General features: G+C 40.0%; 1 protein-coding gene across 1 annotated transcript in view; it reads right to left on the bottom strand.

Annotated features, from left to right (window-relative positions):
* Nucleotides 1–4,418: 4,418 nt before the first annotated feature.
* The window catches only part of LOC311233494 (glutamate receptor 1-like), a gene marked incomplete at both ends in the record, with an annotated part of 411,656 nt that continues 392,753 nt past the window's right edge, over nucleotides 4,419–23,321 (bottom strand). Inside the window, one exon of the mRNA XM_084320461.1 lies at nucleotides 4,419–4,592. Within this exon, the coding sequence (XP_084176587.1) occupies nucleotides 4,419–4,592 (174 nt within the window). The remainder of the gene's footprint in view (nucleotides 4,593–23,321) is intronic.

Below are 23,321 nucleotides of genomic sequence, written 5' to 3'. Positions count from 1 at the left end.
ACTAAACATATTTAGGCTAAATATGCCTCGTTTTATAAATGTGTATTGATAACATAGTGCTGTAATAAAATGTTCTAATAAATATGCATGATCAAGTTCAACAATGTGTGCTTTTATTTTGATATTCCTTAATTCCACGTTGAAATTACGCGATACATTAAGTGTGGGGTCACCAAAAAAAAAACGAAATAAAATGGGGTCGTGGTACAAAAAAGTTTGAGAACCCCTGTGCTAGGGGAACCTGTAGGTGTTATAATCTGACAACAGTGTGCTATACAGGGCAACTTCTTCATGAAAGATTGTACGGCAATAGTATGTATGTACATAGCAAGCTCTTGCTTGCCGGATACATTTTATTCTATAGACATGCTGTGGTGTTATCTGCTAGAGATGATGAATATTCCTTAAGTTTGATGCTTAATCAGAATAGCTGTTTGTTACAATGTAGCCTTGTTTTATACATTGTCCTGATATACATAGAACATATAACTGCTAAGTAACTGCCTAGTAAGCCAAGGTATTATGAGATATACAGTGTGTGTGTGGAACTGTTGATTCGAGCACCGTTCTGTGCAATGTATGCAGTAAGGAATTTTTGTATAATTGGATATTTCAAATCTGAAATATCACCTCAACGCAAAGCACTTAACAGTGAGCTGGAGCTTTGAGGTCAGACATAGTATAGACCCTGATGCTAACATTACCAACATTACCACGAGTAACCATAGACCCTGATGCTAACATTACCACCATTACCACGAGTAACCAAAGCATAGACCCTGATGCTAACATTACCATGAGTAACCATAGCATAGACCCTGATGCTAACATTACCATGAGTAACCATAGCATAGACCCTGATGCTAACATTACCATGAGTAACCATAGCATAGACCCTGATGCTAACATTACCACGAGCAACCAGCCTCATCGAGAAGAACCAGGAACTAACGTGAGTCTGCTAATGTGAATTATGATGAGTTCTGCAAAACCTACATCAACAGCTGTGTGTGTGTGTGTGTGTGTGTGTGTGTGTGTGTGTGTGTGTGTGTGTGTGTGTGTGTGTGTGTGTGTGTGTGTGTGTGTGTGTGTGTGTGTGTGTGTGTGTGTGTGTGTGATTGGGAGATAAATGGAGAGCCTATTCATCTCGATAAATACAAAATATGTAAGTGTGCTTCTTGTTGGAGTGCCGACTTTTCGATTGCTTGGCAATTTATTGATAATTTAATTGAATGAAACCCTGTAAATGCACCTGTTGCTGGGGTGCAGACTTGCTCAGCCTATAAGTTATTGCGTATTGCTTTAAGCAACTCATAAGTGTGTCTGTTGGTGTCTCCAGCTGTAAGGCAGCTTGTTGTGCTTGTGACAATAGGTTCTATAATTTTTCCCTGAAGGTTTTCAGATTTTGATTTAATCAATAAAATGCCTTTTTATTTTAACTAAAACGTTATAATAACACTCAGTTATAAGACCTTTATAAGGTATATTTGTAGATAATGAACTAATCACGAACAAACCATTCATAAACATTCGTAGATTATTATTAAATCATTTATAACTATATTTGTATAACATTTACAAATGAGTTCTACATTAATAATAATAATAATAATAATAAATTCAATTTGTACCGCACTTTATATTTGTGAAAATCTGTGTGCTACAGGAGATAAAGATAAAAAGTTAAATGAATAAAACAATTAAAATGAATAAAACAACCAATGAAATGGAAGAACATAAATATAAAATAAAATAAAATAATCATAAAATGAATAGAAGTAAAAATAAAAGTAAAAGAAAAATTCAGGCAAAAGCCTTGTTAAAAAGAAATGTTTTTAGGCCCCTTTTAAAAGCCTCGACGGATTGTGGTGCTCTCAGGTGGATGGGGAGAACATTCCACAGTCTGGGTGCGGCAGAGCAGAAGGCTCGATCACCCATGGTGTGCAGCTTAGTCCTGGGACTGCTTTGAGGAGGTAGGCTGTGCCGGAGCGGAGGGAGCGTGAGGAGGACTGGGGGGTGAGGAGTTCCTTGAGGTAGGCAGGGGCACCACCGTGTACGCACTGGTGAGTGAGGAGGGAGACCTTGTACTCGATCCTGTCTTCCACGGGGAGCCAGTGAAGTGATCTGAGGGTGGGGGTGATGTGATCATATTTGCGCACCCTCATCAGGATCCTAGCAGCGTTATTCTGGACATTATTTATAACTCATTATCAACATTGTTTGTACTTGATTTGTTCATCATTAAATAATGTTTTAATGTGTAGTAGTAACACATTTGTAGATGCTTTGAAAAATGGATATGAAAAAACTACTATACTGTATCTCCATTTATTTGTTCATGTTCAACAAATGTCTAATAGTTTGTTTATTTGTGGACTTTTATGAATACACACGAAGCAATTGCCAGACTTGTCTTTTCATGTTTAACAAATTAATTGTTAAGACATTCATAAAACATCTATAAATCATTTGCAGATGTTATTGTGTGCCCTAATCTAAAGTGAAGACTACAGTATTCATCATTAACAAATGTCTAATACAGTTAATTATTTGTTTACTTTTTCATCACGTTACAAATGTTGACAGCTTTCAGATCCACCCTTCTTTCTGTCAAACAGTGACAGAATTAGGACTGTAGATAAATGCAATTTATTAACATATACAATAGATGTGCACACATAACATATAATGTAACCTGGGGGACACTAGGCCGCAGGAGTACCCTGGCCAGGTATTGCCAGAGTATGTAGAGAAAGTCTCCCGTCTGTTTGAATGGGAGCTACATACACGTCTTAACAAATAATTTGTTAAACATGAAAGACAAGTCTGGTAATTGCTTCGTGTGTATTCATAAAAGTCCACAAATAAACAAACTATTAGACATTTGTTAATGATGAATAGTCTTCACTTTAGATTAGGGCACACAATAACATCTGCAAATGATTTATAGATATTTTAAGAATGTTTTACAAATCATTTGTTGAACATGAACAAATAAATGGAGGTATAGTAGTTTTTCATATCCATTTTTACAGCATCTATAAATGTGTTACTACACATTAAATAACATTATTTAATGATGTACAAATCAAGTACAAACAATGTTGATAATGAGTTATAAATAATGTAGAACTAATTTATGAATAGTTTGTGATTAGTTCATTATCTACAAATACCTTATAGATGTCTTATAACTGAGTGTTATTATAAAGTGTTACCCATATTTTTTATTGTTATGGCCATTGCATATTCCAAAATATGTTTGAATGCTTCTCACTGCAAATATTGATATTATATAGGGATATATACATACCACAGCTATCAACTAACCAGAGGGCCGAATAAGAACCAACCATTTTATAATTTGTCTCTTCAATTCTTCTCGCCATGTTGCCTTGTGCATCACACTCTGTATAGTCTTATTTAGCTAGATCTCAAGTTGCTCAATTATGCTAACTTCATGGAGGTCTAGAAACAATGCTTATCAGTTTGAATGGAACCAATGGTGATTGGTCACTGCCTTTAGCCAATCATCATGTACAGAGATAAGCCCTGTCAGTTCCTTTAGCCTCAGTTCCACCCCACCCCCTTTAACAGATGCGTTTCCACAAAATGATGCGTTTCTATCAAAATTGAGTATTAGAGAGAGAAAGGCTGGGGAAAAGTTTACAGCTTTTATCTGGGGTACAAATTCCCACCAATGTTAGTAATAGGGGGTAGCATCAAATACCTATTTAGCCCCAAGCCTGTTGCTCTTTCTTTGCTTACCTGAACTCTGAAAAACGGAGAATAAATAAAGTGATGCATTCTGCTCTGGTCTGCTCACTGTCTGAGCTGGCATAGTGCAAGAGGTGTCACCTGTATATGCTTGGAGCAGCGGAACAAAGGAAGGAGAGAGAGGAATAGAGAGGGTGCATACAGTCTTTTTTTTTCTCCATACAGTTCTCTTCCCAGGCTCTGTTATTTTTTCTTCCTCATACAGTTCTCTCTCCAGGCTCTGTTATTGCAGAGGAAGAACTTCTGGTATAACAGCGCTTCAAGAAAAAGTGTTTTTTATGCTTTAAGTTGGTTGACCGGGAATCTGGAGCAGAATGTTATTTCAGTTCTATTGTGTTCCCGTTTACTTCTGCTCACCACGGTTCTGTTCAGTTCTGCTCTGTTAATTTAGATTTAGTAAGTCTAGTAGATGTGGAAGGGAGGTATGTTTATCTCTCTCTCATCCTTCTCTCCACCATCTCTCTTTCTGCCTCCTCAATAATTTCCCTTGTGATTCTCTCCCACTCCCTTTCTCTCTCCCATCAACCCCCCCCCCCCTCCCATTGCTGATTGCTCTCTCCTTCCAGCAGTGGCAGACAGACAGACAGGGGTCCAGATGGTTCGATCTTGCGAGTGCCAGTCCGGTTACATGCCAGTAGGTGCTAAGGCCCCATCCGGGTGCCTGGGTCAAACAAGGGAGGTTCTGCTCTGGTGGTTCCATGGGTGAACGCTCGTCCATCCTCCCCCCCCATGCCACCCGAACCTTCACTGCTACTCCCCGCTGTTGCACCGGGCGTCCTGCCGAGGTTAGTGCTCATGGCTGCATTGATGAGTTCCTGAGAGGGACATTAGAGAAATATGTAGGGTAAATAAAAGGTATAGGGCATTTCAAGTTCAAGCTTCATGATATCAACTGGCTGGATTGATCTCAAGTGACTACCTGGTAAAATAAAGGTTAAAAAAAAGTATGAGGCATGGATTATGTGAAGGCTGGTTTGACTTGTTTTTTATTATCAAATATTTTTTATTTCTCCATTTTAAACATAAAACAAGGCAACACAAAATACAGTAATAATAATAATAATAATAATAATAATAATAATAATAATAATAATAATAATAATAATAATAATAATAATAATAATAATAATAATAATAATAATAATAATAATAATAATAAACCACACAGTACCACAACAATAATAATAGCAAGAATAACGACATTAGCAATAATAAAAATAATAAATACAGAACATAAAAACCAACTTGTACTATTAGACACCACAAAAGACATCACAAAAGACATTTCCTCCCCCACTCCCAACCCCCCACCCCAGAACCCCCGGACCCCCCAGGACCAACACCCCAACCCCGCTCCGCTGCTAGATAGGGGCCTTTACTTTATCGGCCACTGCGACCCACAACTCAATGCTGGTTTGACTTGTATACAACAGGGCGGAATCATTCTATGGTCAGCCTGTGACTGCAACTTGTTCCTGTTTGCGGACGACTCAGCCCTGCTGGTCTCTGACAAGAACAAATTGCAGGTTGAAAAAACCCTCAGCACGGAACTAGGCAAAATCTGCATATGGCTCGCTGATAACAAACTATCATTACACATGGGCAAAACAGAGTCCATTCTCTTCGGTTCAAATAACAAACTCAGCAAGACCGACGGATTCTCAGTTACAGTGGGTGACAATATTGTCACAAGGAAAGACGAAATTACCTACCTGGGTTCCATCCTAGAGGCAAATCTTTCCTGTGACAAAATGGCATCCAATGTAATAAAAAAAGTCAACCAACGAACTAGATTCTTGTACCGGATCTCCTCTCTGGTAAACAAGAATACCCTGAAGACTCTGGCAGGAGCACTCATTCAAGGGTACTATGACTATGCGTGCACCTCATGGTACCAAAGCACCTCAAAGGCGCTTAAAACAAAATTACAAACATCACAAAACAAACTGGTCAGACTACTACTTGACCTGAACCCCAGAACCCACCTCACCCCTGCCCACTTTGCCAACCTAGGATGGCTTAGAGTAGACGACAGAGTACAGCAACTTGCAATGGGCCTGGTCTACAAGATACACTATACGACCGGGGTGCCCATGTACATGTCAAAATACTTCCCAAAGGTCAGTGAATACCACAACCACTACACCAGAGGAAGCTCAACAAATCATGTTAAACCCAGATTCGGCTCAAACAAGGGACTAAACACGTTTCGCAATTATGCCACAACAATGTGGAACGCCCTACCCAAAGCTGTAAAGGAATGTGAATCCCTGCCCACATTCAAAACCGCTCTTAAAGAGCACCTACGGGAGGCTGCAATTCGAAACTGGCCACCGTAAATGCCCAAAACCCCCACCACCTCCTAATAGACAGTCTCCTCCCCACCGCATGTATATATTCCCTCCCCGCCGTATGTATATTTCCCTCCCACCCACCCACCCCCTCCTAATGTACAGTCCCATCCCCATCATATGTATATACTCTGTCAGGATCTAGGGGTAACAGTACTGTATATTTGAATACCGCTTATGTCACAAATGTATCAGTACTAAATACCTATACTGTATGTCCCTATGCCATAAATGTCATGTATGTTGTGTATGTCATAAATGTCTATATGAATTGAAAATGGGGGACCCTGATGGAAACAAGACAAACGTCTTTCTCAGGTCTGCATCCCCTTAACAATTGTATGTATTGAGCCGTACTGTATTGTACCCATTCTGCAATCTGTTAAATAAAGTTTTAATTCATTCATTCATTCATTCATTCATTCATTCATTCATTCATTCATTCATTCATTCATTCATTCATTCATTCATTCATTCATTCATTCATTCATTCATTCATTCATTCATTCATTCATTCATGGACCAAGGTTATTCAAGAGTTGAAAAGAGTATAGTTACCCTGTGAATTTAAGGAGGAGAATGGGGTGGTGGTGGGATTCAAGATGACAGCTGAGATACAGAGAGCTGTCAAACACTGTTTTTAAATTAGCGGGAGGAGGGACTGGATTGAAGGAAGAGAGAAACATTTTGTGATTGCCACTGAATGAATGTGAGCTAATAGGAAACTTAAGGGGGGATATTTTAGGAAGTAATTTGAATACTCAAGCACTTCCCCTGAAATTACATAATTTCAATATTCAAATATTAAATTAAGGGAAAAGCTTAATTCTAGTGTGTGTATATATATATTAACAAATTGTTCTAAATAAATAATAATGATAATAAATTATTTGAAGTTTGGATTTTTTTTTTTACAAGTGAGGTAGGTAGATTACATTTTTAGAGACTAAAGTACCGAAAAAGGTACCGTTGGGTACCAGTATCGATTCACAGGTACCCAACCCTACCCAGGAGTGATGTATTAGGCTACAGAAAAGGGTTCCACAGTACCAAAGTAAACCGAACAGTCTGTAGGTGCCCTAAACTGTGGTGGTCCAACTGTACGGTTCCGCTTTTTTACATGAACTGTTCAAACTCAAAGCATTTCTCTCAAATCATTCTGTATTAAGTCTACACCAATTTGGTTTCAGAGCCAATCATAGCACAATCTCAGCCACTACTTAGCTGTAGTTGTAAATTATAGTATCCACCCTAGATAAAAGAAAACATTGTGCTGCACTATTTGTAGATCTATCAAAAGCATTCGATACAATTGACCATTCTTCTTTTAAATGGACTACACAGCATTGGTTCTGATGGACTGTGGTTGGTTTCAGAATTGTTTGTCTGAGAGACTTCAGTGAAAAGTGGGAAAGCCCAGTCAGAATTATTGCCCATTACAAAAGGCATCCTGCAGGGATCAATCTGTGGTTCTGTCTTATTTACCATTTATATGATTTGATTTGATTTGATTTGATATTTTTTATTTTCGTGTCTTACATACAGATGTATGCCCAGCCCATATGGGCTTACAAGACACATAACAATAAGTATATAATAATATACTTTACCAATTACTTAACAAATGACATATAGACCAAGATGGCCATAAGAAAATACAAGAAAATACAATAAAACGTAATATAACACAAGCTGTACTCAATGTAAATAAACAGAAAAACAAGATGAATTCAAATACAATTATATAGGATACAGTGTGTTTTGTCTCAAGTGCCATGCCTTCTCCAAAAATCCTGCAAAACCGAAGATGTCCTCCACAAAAAAACAACTTAACATACAACTCTCAGACTGCCAAAACAAATCTGGATTTACAATTTGAATTTTCTCAAATAAAGCCCTCCTCAAAGCGGTGTACAAAGGGCAATAAAAAACAAAATGATATTCATCCTCCACCACTCCGAGATCACACAGAACACACAACCGCTCCTCCTCAGGTTTACCCTGGAATCTACCCACTTCCACAGCCAATGGCAGGGTGCCAGACCTCAACTGGGCACACAGAGACCTCTGTCTTCTCTTTAAGTTTAACATTACATAAGGTTCAGTAAAATACTCATTTTTAATTGCAACATATTTTCTAAGTTTAGGTTTTTTCCAAATCTCCACCTTCCACTTATCCTGATGGATTATTGATAATTTTGTTTTAATTATGTGAACCTTACACTGCAGATTGTTCATAAAAATCATACTCAAGTCAGTAGAAGAAAAAATCATGGACATCTCTCTTGACCAGGGATGACCGTGTGCTCTGTCCCAATTAAAAATCTTTTTTGTCACCCTGCCATTTGGCAGCTGGACCAGGCGGTTCCATAACCTCACCATTTCACCTTTTTGCTTGACCAAGCAAGAGTCCCACCCCATGTCCCCTTCTATAGCCCCTTTTGGTGTGTATTTATGGACTCCTAAAAAGTATCTTATGGCCCGGTTCTGGATCGCATTACATTCAGGTGCATCATCAAAACCCCATACTCCAGCAGCATAAAATAAAACAGAACCCACCATTGAATCAAATAATTGTGTAAATGTTGAAAACCCAAGGTCAGTGCACACTTTCATTTTACTCAACACACCCCCTAGCGCCCTTCCTGCTGACTCAGACATTATTTTCCTTCCTTCTATGAAGCTCATGTACTCATTAAAGCAGTGGCGGCCGGTGGGTACTTCGCCACTAGGGGCGCTATACCAAACATTTTGCAAAATGCAAACATGTACAGTACAGTACCACGCAACACTCATGGCAAGACGTGAGCGATTCGACTCACGCTCACGGCAATGAATCGGCTCTTATGAACGAGTCGCTCAGCTGTTACTACAACAACACACAACCAGTCAAATAAAGTATAGTCTAGACTCTAATTCACAACTTGAAACACAATATATAAATAGAAAAGTTAGAAACAAAACTCGCCCGTCTACAAACACAGGCAGATCTCTCCCTCTCTCCTTCTCTCTCTCACACACAGCGCGACGTGGAATCGATTCGTTACACAATCAGACCTATTATATACCAAGAATAACTTCACACATATTTTGCATATTGTTAAACGAGCCAAGGCTAGCTATTAAACTATCGATATGAATCGAAAATCTGGGACCAGTGGCGGCTCTACCACTAGGGGCGCTCGGGCGCCGCCCCCCCTCAGCTCCTACCCTGGTTATATGAGAGAACAAGAAAAATAAGTTTTTAGTTTTTAGTTTTAAAGCCCTATAAATAATATAAACATGTTTAAAATTAATAATATTTACTCATTTTAAGTATGTTTGTGTTTCCAATGCACAATATAACGTTATTATATTAAAAAATAAATACTCGTTTTCTTGAACAGGAAGTGACGTTTTTTTTTATTTTTTCGTATTTCTCGCCCGGGCTAGAAGCGATAGCGCTCTGAGTGCGCGTCACAGTTTGATCGCTGTCTCCGTCACAGCCAATCAGTGCATACGGCGTTGTGCGTTGAAATATGACTATTATGTTGGAATCCGAGCGCGATTTGAAGCGGTCTAGCCAGCAGCGTGAACTTCCGTGAAGAATTTCCATAGCCGCATTTCGCGGAGACGCTCTCTGATTGGCCGACGCCAGTATTTTTTTCCATGGCAGAATTTCACAGAGACGATCTCTGATTGGCCGAATCCAATTTCTAATGTTCCAATTCTAGCTTCTAGCTTGGTTCCTAGGTTGGTCCTAGGTTGGTCGGTGGAGATAGTTGTGTTGTTGTGAGATGCATGCAGCTGTTTGTCTTAGACGAGCGTGCCGTGACTGCAAGTTCTTTAGACTGTTAAGCTTAGGCACTCTTTCAAAGTTGGTTAAGGTTAGAGTTTGTCTTAGAGCATGGCGATAGAACGCCAGGTAGTTTGCAGTCTGTTCGAGCGGAAATGGACAAAGGAATGTACTTGTTGAGTGTTGTGCTAACGAGCTCAGCTAACACTTGGCTAACAACGCGGATTATACACGTTTATCAAGCTCTCCTGCCCTGGACGTTTCAACTAAACAGTGAGTCTCTCTCTCTCTCTCTCTCTCTCTCTCTCTCTCTCTCTCTCTCTCTCTCTCTCTCTCTCTCTCTCTGTGCTTAACGTTAACGTTTGTAAATAGTTTTTTTTAGGAGCAGTACTACTGCTGGCCATTCATGAAGCGAGACATTGCTGATTGTTTATTTATTTTATAACACAAGACTATGACTACCAACTGCCTAGCCAGCCGTGTATCAATCTTGGATGCAATAATAACGTTACTTACCACACTGACTATGTCGATGGCTCATTGATTTAACTACTGCAGCTCTCTCGGATTGAAAATACGTGGATTATGGCTTGTTCAATATCGTCTATGTTTGAATGAATGAATGAATGAGAACTTTATTAACAGATTGCAGAATGGGTACAATACAGTACGGCTCAATACACACAATTGTTAAGGGGATGCAGACCAGAGAAAGACGTTTGTCTTGTTTACATCAGGGTCCCAGACAGTGGCGGCCGGTGGGTACTTCGCCACTAGGGGCGCTATACCAAACATTTTGCAAAATGCAAACATGTACAGTACAGTACCACGCAACACTCATGGCAAGACGTGAGCGATTCGACTCACGCTCACGGCAATGAATCGGCTCTTATGAACGAGTCGCTCAGCTGTTACTACAACAACACACAACCAGTCAAATAAAGTATAGTCTAGACTCTAATTCACAACTTGAAACACAATATATAAATAGAAAAGTTAGAAACAAAACTCGCCCGTCTACAAACACAGGCAGATCTCTCCCTCTCTCCTTCTCTCTCTCACACACAGCGCGACGTGGAATCGATTCGTTACACAATCAGACCTATTATATACCAAGAATAACTTCAGTATGAGTACAGGGCTGTACACATATTTTGCATATTGTTAAACGAGCCAAGGCTAGCTATTAAACTATCGATATGAATCGAAAATCTGGGACCCTGATGTAAACAAGACAAACGTCTTTCTCTGGTCTGCATCCCCTTAACAATTGTGTGTATTGAGCCGTACTGTATTGTACCCATTCTGCAATCTGTTAATAAAGTTCTCATTCATTCATTCATTCAAACATAGACGATATTGAACAAGCCATAATCCACGTATTTTCAATCCGAGAGAGCTGCAGTAGTTAAATCAATGAGCCATCGACATAGTCAGTGTGGTAAGTAACGTTATTATTGCATCCAAGATTGATACACGGCTGGCTAGGCAGTTGGTAGTCATAGTCTTGTGTTATAAAATAAATAAACAATCAGCAATGTCTCGCTTCATGAATGGCCAGCAGTAGTACTGCTCCTAAAAAAAACTATTTACAAACGTTAACGTTAAGCACAGAGAGAGAGAGAGAGAGAGAGAGAGAGAGAGAGAGAGAGAGAGAGAGAGAGAGAGAGAGAGAGAGAGAGAGAGAGAGAGACTCACTGTTTAGTTGAAACGTCCAGGGCAGGAGAGCTTGATAAACGTGTATAATCCGCGTTGTTAGCCAAGTGTTAGCTGAGCTCGTTAGCACAACACTCAACAAGTACATTCCTTTGTCCATTTCCGCTCGAACAGACTGCAAACTACCTGGCGTTCTATCGCCATGCTCTAAGACAAACTCTAACCTTAACCAACTTTGAAAGAGTGCCTAAGCTTAACAGTCTAAAGAACTTGCAGTCACGGCACGCTCGTCTAAGACAAACAGCTGCATGCATCTCACAACAACACAACTATCTCCACCGACCAACCTAGGACCAACCTAGGAACCAAGCTAGAAGCTAGAATTGGAACATTAGAAATTGGATTCGGCCAATCAGAGATCGTCTCTGTGAAATTCTGCCATGGAAAAAAATACTGGCGTCGGCCAATCAGAGAGCGTCTCCGCGAAATGCGGCTATGGAAATTCTTCACGGAAGTTCACGCTGCTGGCTAGACCGCTTCAAATCGCGCTCGGATTCCAACATAATAGTCATATTTCAACGCACAACGCCGTATGCACTGATTGGCTGTGACGGAGACAGCGATCAAACTGTGACGCGCACTCAGAGCGCTATCGCTTCTAGCCCGGGCGAGAAATACGAAAAAATAAAAAAAAACGTCACTTCCTGTTCAAGAAAACGAGTATTTATTTTTTAATATAATAACGTTATATTGTGCATTGGAAACACAAACATACTTAAAATGAGTAAATATTATTAATTTTAAACATGTTTATATTATTTATAGGGCTTTAAAACTAAAAACTAAAAACTTATTTTTCTTGTTCTCTCATATAACCAGGGTAGGAGCTGAGGGGGGGCGGCGCCCGAGCGCCCCTAGTGGTAGAGCCGCCACTGCATTAAAGGTGAAACCAAGATATTTATAAGAATGTGTGTAAATCAGGGGCGTTGGTCCAAATTGAAACTTATGGCTACTCTGCTGTTCATGTTTTTTCCTGAAGTGCATAATCTGTGTTTTTTCACTGTTAATCGCAAGTCTTCATTTCATGCACCAAGAACTCATAATATTCAACATGTTTTGTAAATTTGCTTCATTTTCTGCAAACAGAACAATATCATCAGCGTACAATAAAATACTTAGGATTATATTATCTATTGGAATACCAAGATTGGCTTGCTTGATTTCTTGCACCAGGTCATTAACATAAAGGGCGAATAAAGTAGGAGAAAGCACATCTCCCTGTTTTACACCGAATGGGGTGGGGAATGATATTGTCTCATCTTTGAGTGGATGTGAAGTTCATCTTAATGTGAATGACCCTATTGTCTACTCTATTGCTGACTCTGGTTGGGGATACTTAGAGAGCAGCTGCACAATGGAGGGTAAGAGATGCTTAGAGAGCAGCTGCACAATGGAGGGTTAGTTATACTTAGAGAGCAGCTGCACAATGGAGGAGTGGGGATACTTAGACATCAGCTGCACAATGGAGGGTTAGGGATACTTAGAGAGCAGCTGCACAATGGAGGGTTAGTTATACTTAGAGAGCAGCTGCACAATGGAGAGGTGGGGATACTTAGAGAGCAGCTGCACAATGGAGGAGTGGGGATACTTAGAGAGCAGCTGCACAATGGAGGGGTGGGGATACTTAGAGAGCAGCTGCACAATGGAGGGGTGGGGATACTTAGAGAGCAGCTGCACAATGGAGGGTAAGGGATACTTAGAGAGCAGCTGCACAATGGAGGGTTAGTTATACTTAGAGAGCAGCTGCACAATGGAAGAGTGGGGATACTTAGAGAGCAGCTGCACAATGGAGGGGTGGGGATACTTAGAGAGCAGCTGCACAATGGAGGGGTGGGGATACTTAGAGAGCAGCTGCACAATGGAGGGTAAGGGATACTAAGAGAGCAGCTGCACAATGGAGGGGTGGGGATACTTAGAGAGCAGCTGCACAATGGAGGAGTGGGGATACTTAGAGAGCAGCTGCACAATGGAGGGGTGGGGATACTTAGAGAGCAGCTGCACAATGGAGGAGTGGGATACTTAGAGAGCAGCTGCACAATGGAGGGTTAGTTATACTTAGAGAGCAGCTGCACAATGGAGGGTTAGTTATACTTAGAGAGCAGCTGCACAATGGAGAGGTGGGGATACTTAGAGAGCAGCTGCACAATGGAGGAGTGGGGATACTTAGAGAGCAGCTGCACAATGGAGGGGTGGGGATACTTAGAGAGCAGCTGCACAATGGAGGGGTGGGGATACTTAGAGAGCAGCTGCACAATGGAGGGTAAGGGATACTTAGAGAGCAGCTGCACAATGGAGGGTTAGTTATACTTAGAGAGCAGCTGCACAATGGAGGAGTGGGGATACTTAGAGAGCAGCTGCACAATGGAGGGGTGGGGATACTTAGAGAGCAGCTGCACAATGGAGGGGTGGGGATACTTAGAGAGCAGCTACACAATGGAGGGTAAGGGATACTAAGAGAGCAGCTGCACAATGGAGGGGTGGGGATACTTAGAGAGCAGCTGCACAATGGAGGAGTGGGGATACTTAGAGAGCAGCTGCACAATGGAGGGGTGGGGATACTTAGAGAGCAGCTGCACAATGGAGGAGTGGGATACTTAGAGAGCAGCTGCACAATGGAGGGTTAGTTATACTTAGAGAGCAGCTGCACAATGGAGGGTTAGTTATACTTAGAGAGCAGCTGCACAATGGAGGGTAAGGGATACTTAGAGCGCAGCTGCACAATGGAGGGTTGCAGCGTATCACATATTACAAACATTCTTGGACAGACAGACCGATGTATACTAGCTGCTAAGAAAAAGCCCTCCCTTGGTTACATGCTGGGATGTTTACCAAAGTGAAATGAACTGCATAAAGGACTGGTCATGTGAGACTGGTAGTGGTTTGGGCTAGCTGCCTGGCCATGTGAGACTGGTAGTGGTTTGGGCTAGCTGCCTGGCCCTGTGAGACTGGCAGGGGTGTAAAGTACTTGAGTAATTGTACTTTGTTACAATACTTAAGTACTGTTTTTGGGGATTTGTACTTTACTCAATTACATTTCATTTAAAATGCAGACCTACAAAGAACAAATCTTGCAGGTCCAACCATTTTAATTAGTATATTTGTTTCTCTGGCCGAACTAACGTTAACGTTAATAATCCTGCGGCCGCACTTTAATTAAAAACAGCCAATCAAATCTCCATCAATGGAAAATTAACCCGCCCATACCCATGCTGATTGGTCCTTGTGCAAGACTAGAAAGCGGGGATCTTTGATTAAACACCTGCTATCAGAAGAATAGACAGTCAGAAAAAAAGTTTTTACTTTTACTTTTTAGTACTTAATTACATTTAGAAGTAGAAACTTTTTGACTTTTACTCAAGTGTGTTTTTAGCCAGATACTCTGACTTTGACTTGAATACGATTTTGAGACGTTACCCATACTTTCACTTAAGTATAATTTCTGGGTACTTTTTACACCCCTGGGCCCTCATTTATCAACGTTGCGTAGAAAGTGTTGTATATCCGTTCCTACGCACGGAATTTAGAATGTGTGTACGCACAGAAATATCGGGATTTATCACACATGCGTACACGGGTCCTACGCACACCTGCAAGTACTCCGTTTTGATAAATGCCACTTGTTCTACGCTTCGCGCTCGTGCACGATTTTAAGTATTTGCATATAGAACCGCCGGTAATTAACCATAATGAACACCCCCATGAAATGTGGAAAAATGGACTAAACCGAGCAAAAGCGTGTTATGGGAGAAATAGACAGGCTGACAGACTGCATGTACACGGTGATGTCGGATATTATATCTATTAACTTCCTAAAAGACTGCCTGGACACCGCAAAACACTAATAAAGACCGTTAACCACTGTTTGCCATTGCCCGTTGGTGTCATTAATGCATGCTGGAATATGAATGCCTTTCTTCGTTTAGTTCTAACGTTCGATTAATACCCAGGGATTAAAGTTATCCGTAAATTTTCTACCTGCATGGTTTAATATGATTCGTAGAGGCATACAATCTATTTTGTTGTCGGTATTAGGTAGCCTATAAATTATTATTATAATTTTTTATATTAATAATTATTATATTACAATAAAATATAGCTCCGTCTTTTAATACACACATATATTGTACAGTAACGTCAAATAAACACGTACAGTCCCCGCTGAAATAAAGGTTCTCCACGCACGTACCAGCAGTGATCTACAGCAGTGGTTTTCATCCAGTGGTAAAATATAAAAGATAGCCACTTATACTATTCTGAGTAGATAATTAATCTGTATCGCAACGGAGTCACGGATCTGGTCGTGGCAGGTAGCATTATGTCGGGAAAATTCTTATGAAATAAACAAATGTGAATTAAAGAATTTAAAACGAAGTTTAGCATATTAAATCGTTTTATAAGCTTATATATTTTTTCGTGCTGATTTGAGAAGGGTCCAGCTGCATGACCGGAGAGCAACGCTCTCAGGGCCAAGATAGCCACTTATACTATTTTGAGAGAGACAACAGAGAGACAGACAGCAGAGAGACAGACAGCAGAGAGACAGACAACAGATAGACAGACAGACAGACAGACAGACAGACAGACAGACAGACAGACAGACAGACAGACAGACAGACAGACAGACAGACAGACAGACAGACAGACAGACAGACAGACAGATAGACAGACAGACAGACAGACAGACAGACAGACAGACAGACACTGTGTGTGTGTGTGTGTGTGTGTGTGTGTGTGTGTGTGTGTGTGTGTGTGTGTGTGTGTGTGTGTGTGTGTGTGTGTGTGTGTGTGTGTGCGTGCGTGCGTGTGTGTGACTACTAGTCCTAGTAGAGACTCAGCCCCCCCCCCCCGCTCTGGACCACCTCCTAGTAGAGACCCCCCCCCCTCTGGAGCACCTTCTGGAGCACCTCCTGCTTGTCACTCCACTCAGCAGCAACTTAGCATAATGAGGACCTGCCAGCCTCAAGCTAATGATGGGACTCAGCATGGAGCATCCCACGCATCCACACTCATCATCACTTCAGTGCAGTCACTGTCTCCCAGTCACTGCAGGGAGAATCCTTATCTCTCCTCTTTCTGTCTCTTTCTTTCCTCTGCGTGTGTGTGTGTGTGTGTGTGTGTGTGTGTGTGTGTGTGTGTGTGTGTGTGTGTGTGTGTGTGTGTGTGTGTGTGTGTGTGTGTGTGTGTGTGTGTGTGTGTGTGTGTGTGTGTGTGTGTGTGTGTGTGTGTGTGTGTGTGTGTGTGTTATATATATGTAGACACACTGTGGGTTGGTTTTCCCTATGTAGAATAAAAACTGACGTGTCTAAAGGGCATCCTAACGATTACCAATCGAGTTTTGCTCCAAACCCTGCCCCATAGCATGCCGAACTGCTGTGGCCTCCGATATCATGCTGTGATTGGCTGAGACGTTCTCCACGCTGGCTTTCCCATCTCTACTCTTCGTCAGGGTCAAGTTGTTAGCTAGAAGCTAACGTTATGCTTAGCCAGCCTTTTGTCTCTTGGACATCAGTTGGAAATCAGTGAATAACAGAATGTTTGTTAAAATAGCTAACCACTTCATTCAACTTCATTGTTTCAACAGATTTACTTTAGCTCCATCACCAGTGCTACTGACAGGGTCCACTGACAGCCTCCTTTAAAACAGCAAGGAGTATGAAGCCATTGCATATGTTTTACTGAAAGTAAACAAAGAGTTGTATTATATTTATTATTATATTATATTTATTATTATATATTTACGGTTATTATATTTCTCTCTCTCTAAAAATCTGGCTTTGGGGTGATGTTTTGAAATGTAGAGTGCATTCTAGACATGTTCCTTTAACCTATTAAGCCCTAGCCCTATTTTATGAAAATCCGCCTAAAAATACATACCCAAGTAAATGGAAGATTGTTCCACTTCTAAAAGGTCCATTTGCATGTTCTCAGGGAATGTATTCCCAGTGTCAGAAATATTGTGTCTGTTATACTATGCATGTAAATTGTAATGAACCAAAGGAGAATATCAAAATATATATATATTTTTGTATCTTTGACGGTGAATAACACCATGTTAACATTGACCAGACATGAAAGATTGTCTGAGCTCATTCAGCGCCTTCTTGAGATCAAGTGTACAAAATATCTAAGCAAATGAATAAAGGGCAGATGATTACAGGGTTTTTTGTAGATACAGTACAGAATTTTGCCATCCGGACACATGCAATTTGAAATATGAATATAGAATATAGAATATCAGGCCTATAAATTACCTTATTATGGCCAAGTCGTACATCTATAGATCGGGCCAAATCTCCTCTTTCCAATGGCAGAGATAAATCTGGATTTAGTATCACCAGGCACCCGTTACAGGGCAGCAAAGACCGTGAATGAAATCTACTGGTAAGTACAGTTACTTTTGTATAATGTCCATAGCTCCGCCATTTTCACCAGATTGCAACGTGTTTTTTTTGTAGGCGTTCACAGAAAGATATAGAAACAATATATGTTGTATTTTATGGCAATAACGTTCAGGTTTGTTCAACCCGTGAGATATAATCACGAAAATACTTTTCACGTCAGCCCCTCCAGCTTAGACAGCGGCTGGTGTGCGCTGGGTAGTGTAGTTTTTTTTTTTTTTTTTTTTTAATTTTTTTTATTATTGCAAAACAAAACTTATTAAAAGTCAGTACTCAACACACAATGTATAATGAAACTTTCAGTAAAGGTGGTTAAAATATATGCAAGTACAGAAACAGGATAAAACAAAAATAGTCAATAATAACATTTTAACCGTATACCGTGTATATCCAGCGAAGTTACAATTATATAAATGTTAGTATATAATATACCCCTAATACCTATTTTCTAAAACCCTACACACATATGCTCCAGCTCAAACCCCCCCCTCCCGGACCCCCTCTTGGATAGTACCTCCATTATCCCTCAATCCTAACCAGACATCACCATTATAGGCTAGCTTTTATTCTCTCCACCACTTCTAACCACATTAACATTTTGGATTCATTGAGCCCCAGAATTCTTGCTGTAGATATTTCTTGATATATCACATCGAGATATGTAAGAAACCACACTTTCCGGCAAATTTTTTCCGGTTGAAACCAACGTGATGCAATCAGTTTTTTAGCTACTGTGATACCCGATAAAACCAATCTTTTTAGTTGTGGGTTCACTGCAAACTCAAAAACATCATTCAATAGCAATACCGCGGGGTGTACAGGTATATTCCAAAATACGAGTATTGATAATTGTTGGGACACATCTTTCCAGAATGCCTTAACTGGTGGGCAGTCCCAATACATGTGCATAAATGTTCCTTCGTCCCCATTTGTACATTGGGAGCATTTGGAGTCTTGTATAAGCCCCATTTTGCACAGCCTTATAGGAGTCAAGTATGTCCTGTGAATATAGTTCAGATTGATTTGTTGATGATCCGGGTTCCTTGATGTAAGTCGGACATTTGCCCAGGCTCCTTGCCAATCAAAGTCATTTTCCAGGTCTGGTATATCCCTCCTCCAGACATTGTCTAGTTGAAGGGTTTCGTACGAGGACGTTAGTAATTGATAATAAAAACCTGATACAAAACCTCCCAATGTATCTCTTTCATAGAAAAATTTGTGGTATCTGTGGTGTTCAATTGGTATGTGTAATGGAACACTGTGAGATCTCATACAAAGTCGTAACTGTATGTAAAAAAGCCATGTGGACTCGGTGAGGTTAAACTTTATGCATATTTCGACATAACTACAGAGGCCCTTGTTATTAAAAATATCCCCTAATGAGTGTATGCCTCTTTCTTCCCATACAGGGAATCTTATAGGTCGTTTTCCCATTAAGAGAGCATTGTTATTGAATATGGGAGTGTGATCATGCCATACTTGAGGGTTAGGAAATTTCCTTTGTGTTTCCCGCCATGTCCTGATTGCATGGGTTATTATTGGGCCAAATTCTCGCTCACAATGCTTGATTGAAAGTTTAGTGTATGCTATGTCTTTCAATCTCTGTGGGGCTACTATGTTTTCTTCTAATTTTCTCCAAGATACCAAAGCCTCGGGGTCAAACCATATCTTCTTCAATGGTCTTAATGTGAAGGCATTAAAATATTGTAAAAAATCTGGGACTGCCATGCCACCGTCTGCTTTACTTCTCTGTGCGGTGGATCTTTTTATGCGAGGTGGTTTGTTATTCCAAATAAATTTGTATGTGGAGGTTTGTAATCTTTTCCAGTAGCCCTCTGGAGGAGGTAACGGAAGCATTGAGCTGAAGAAATTGATTCTTGGTAATACATCCATCTTAACTATTGATACCCTTGCCTGTACTGAGTTTTTAAGTTTTGCCCACCTGTCCAGGTCGTCCTTGATTTTGTTCTGTATTTTTGTGTAATTGTGCTTCACCGTTTGTCTTATGGTGGGAAATATTTCCACACCCAAGCATCTGAAATGTTTGACCATGGGTATCGCACCTGGGAGGGTTGTCTCTTTTTTTGCACTGGTGTTAAGAGGAAGAAAAGCCGACTTAGGCCAATTTATTTTAAATCCCGATAAATCACCAAAGTTCTCTATCAACTTGAGTATAAGCGGCAATGTGTTGTTGGGGTTTTGCATGAACAATATTACGTCGTCCGCATATAAACTAATTTTATGATGTGTGCCCTTGATTACTATTGGTTCTATGTGTTGGGATTGTCTTATAAATTGTGCTAAAGGTTCTAATGATAGATCGAATAGTCCGGGACTAAGAGGGCAACCTTGTCTGGCTGAGCGCGATACCGGAAAGATATCGGAGATGAATGTGCCTGTTGTAATCCTGGCCGATGGGTCCTTGTATAGTACTTTAATCATATCAATGAAACCTTTTCCTAACCCCATCCTTTCCAATACTGCCCATAGAAACGACCATTCCAACCTGTCAAATGCTTTCATAGCATCCAGGGATAGTATCGCCTTAGGTGTGATGTCCTCTTTGTCTGTATCTAGTACGTGCAGTATTCGCCTTATGTTATCATTGATCAGGCGACCTTTTATGAAGCCTGTTTGGTCCGTATGAACTAAAGACGTCATATGCTTTTGCAATCTGATGGCTAATATCTTAGAGTACAGTTTGACATCGGTTCCGAGGAGGCTTAAAGGACGGTAACTACCGCATTCAGTGGGGTCTTTGTCTTTTTTGTGAAGAACTGAAATGAGTGCGGTATTTTGGTGTTCAATGAAGCTTCCCTCTTTGACTGAGTATAAGATCATATTTAGTAATAAGGGTCCAAATATGTCCCAGCAAGAAATGTACATTTCTGATGGGATACCGTCAATTCCCGGAGCTTTGCCGTTTTTCATTCCGGATATGGCCTTCTTGAGTTCTTCTAATGTGATCGGTACTTCTAACTGTTTAGCGTCTTCATCCGTAAGTTTAGGGAGAGTAATTTGATTAAGATATGTGTCTAATTTGTCTTGATCAAAGGTCGTTTCTGAGTTATATAAATCGGAGTAGAATTCTTTGAATGTATCGTTTATTATTTTGGGTTCTGTTACTAGAGCTTGTTGTTTCCTAATGGCAGTTATATCTGCAAATTTTGCATTAATTCTTAGTCGCATGGCTAATAGGTGACTAGGTTTAGAACCTTGGAAGTACTGCTGTTGTCTAGTGCTGCGTATTTGCAATTCCGATTTTTGTCTGTACATTGCTTTGATCTCTGTCTTTAGAATGTTAACTTGGTTATCTAGTCTAGTAGAGTTGTTGTATTTTAAAGAATTAAAAAGCGTTGAGTAAAGCGTTTCCATTTCAGACAGTTTTGTGTTTTGATTTTTGCGCAATATGGAGGTAAATCTATCCGAGAAATCCTTGATCATATTCTTTACCGACATCCATAATATTCTGGGATCTTGCACCGAGTTAGCATTATCTTGTAGGAATACTGTGAGAGCTTCTTTAATTTGTGTAATGAATTCCTTGTTGTTAAGCAGCATCGAATTAAAACGCCATCTTGGGGCACGGGTAGATAGTGTACCAAATGTTGCTTTCAGGATTAAGTAGCAGTGATCTGATAGCGCATTGGGTGTCATTTCCACTTCGTATTTATCAAATATTCTCGGGGATGCAAAGACGTAATCAATTCTGGATAGTGTGTTGTGTCTCGCCGAACGACAGGAGTACTTGCGGGTCATGGGGTTAAGTGAACGCCATAAATCAGTTACTCCTGTTGATTTCGACCAATCTTTTAATGCTTTAGATGAATTCTTTTGTTCGCTGGAGAAGGAAAGGTAAGTTTTGTCCATCCTTGGGTTCCAAATGGCATTAAAATCCGCACCTATTATATATGAGTACTCGGGATGGTTTAACATTTCTCCTGTTAGTGAAGTGAAGAAACCCACTTCGTACAAATTCGGGGCATATACCGCTGCCAATGCAATTTTCCTGTTATTGTGTATAATCCTAGCTATAGTTATGCGCCCCTCAGCATCCGACCATACCCCTTTCAATTCGATATTTAATTTGCGTCTGACGACTATGGCTACCCCTCTAGTTCTCGTAGCAAAAGAAGAGTGACTAATATTATGGTATATGTTATCCGCTAACGTATTTATGTCTCCCTCTAAAATGTGCGTTTCGCTTAATAGAGCCACGTCCACATGTTCTTTTTTCATCAGTGTAAGCACGCTTTTGCGCTTGTGTTGTTTGTTTATCCCACCGCTGTTCCATACCATTATATTCAAACTAGCCATAGTCTATGCATGTTTTCGTGTAGTTTTTGGTAATGTTTCTGGAGTATGAAGCTACAATAGATGCACATCCAATTAATGAGGTCCCGTTGAGAGCTGAGCTTAAAAACATATATATATACAAATAAAAATCCCCTATTTTCCCCTCTCCCAGAAAGTCGAACATGCCTGTGTTCCAAGAACACATCCTCCGCGATTGACTTTCTCCCATGGTCCACCGGATTGCCCAACCTGAGCATTGTAATCCTAATTTTCCTATGCTCATTGCCATAGGATCTAACATTTCCATTCTATTGCAATAGAATGTCGCTTTTGGTCTTGCACCTTCCCTTACTGTAATGAAGTATTGTGATAAATAACCTAAAGATAAAAATAAAAAATAAAATAAAAAGAGAATAAACCTTTATCGACATATTCCTTTGAACCCTCCACCAACGTGTGGGGGAAAAAAAAAAGGAAAAGATTGTAGATCAATATTGACACCTTAATGTGAAGAACATTGGAAAAGAATAATGTAAGTTAAAATATATTTAAAAAATATATAGTAATATTGACACCTTAATGTGAAGAACATTGGAAAAGAACAATGTAAGTTAAATTATATTTAAAAAATATAGAGTAATGAGAAGAAAAAATTAAATAAAATAAAAATCAATGGAAAGATATAGATAAGGAATAAGAGATAAATAATTATCAACGTGGAGAAGCCACTAGAACCGATTTAACTGATTAGATAAGATAGAAAAGCAGCGCCTTTTAGCGCTTCAATGTGCCTTTAATGGAGTGATTACTTAAATTGTTAGAATAACCATTGCTGTGCTCATACGTTTATGTGTGGATAATTTTAAAGTATTATTAAGGGCTGATTGCACTTCATTTAATTTATTATCTGCTATGTGTATGCACACCGAATGTTATTGTTAGAGTTGTATGCTTCGTTGTCATGGTGCCTTATATTCTAGAAGGTTGTAGAATATACTAGTGCCTAGA

This window comes from Notolepis coatsorum (genome assembly GCF_963971535.1).
Source record: "Notolepis coatsorum genome assembly, chromosome: 8".
NCBI lineage: Eukaryota > Metazoa > Chordata > Actinopteri > Aulopiformes > Paralepididae > Notolepis > Notolepis coatsorum.
Note: the sequence above shows the minus strand (reverse complement) of the source record. Positions and strands in the feature narration are given on the sequence as shown.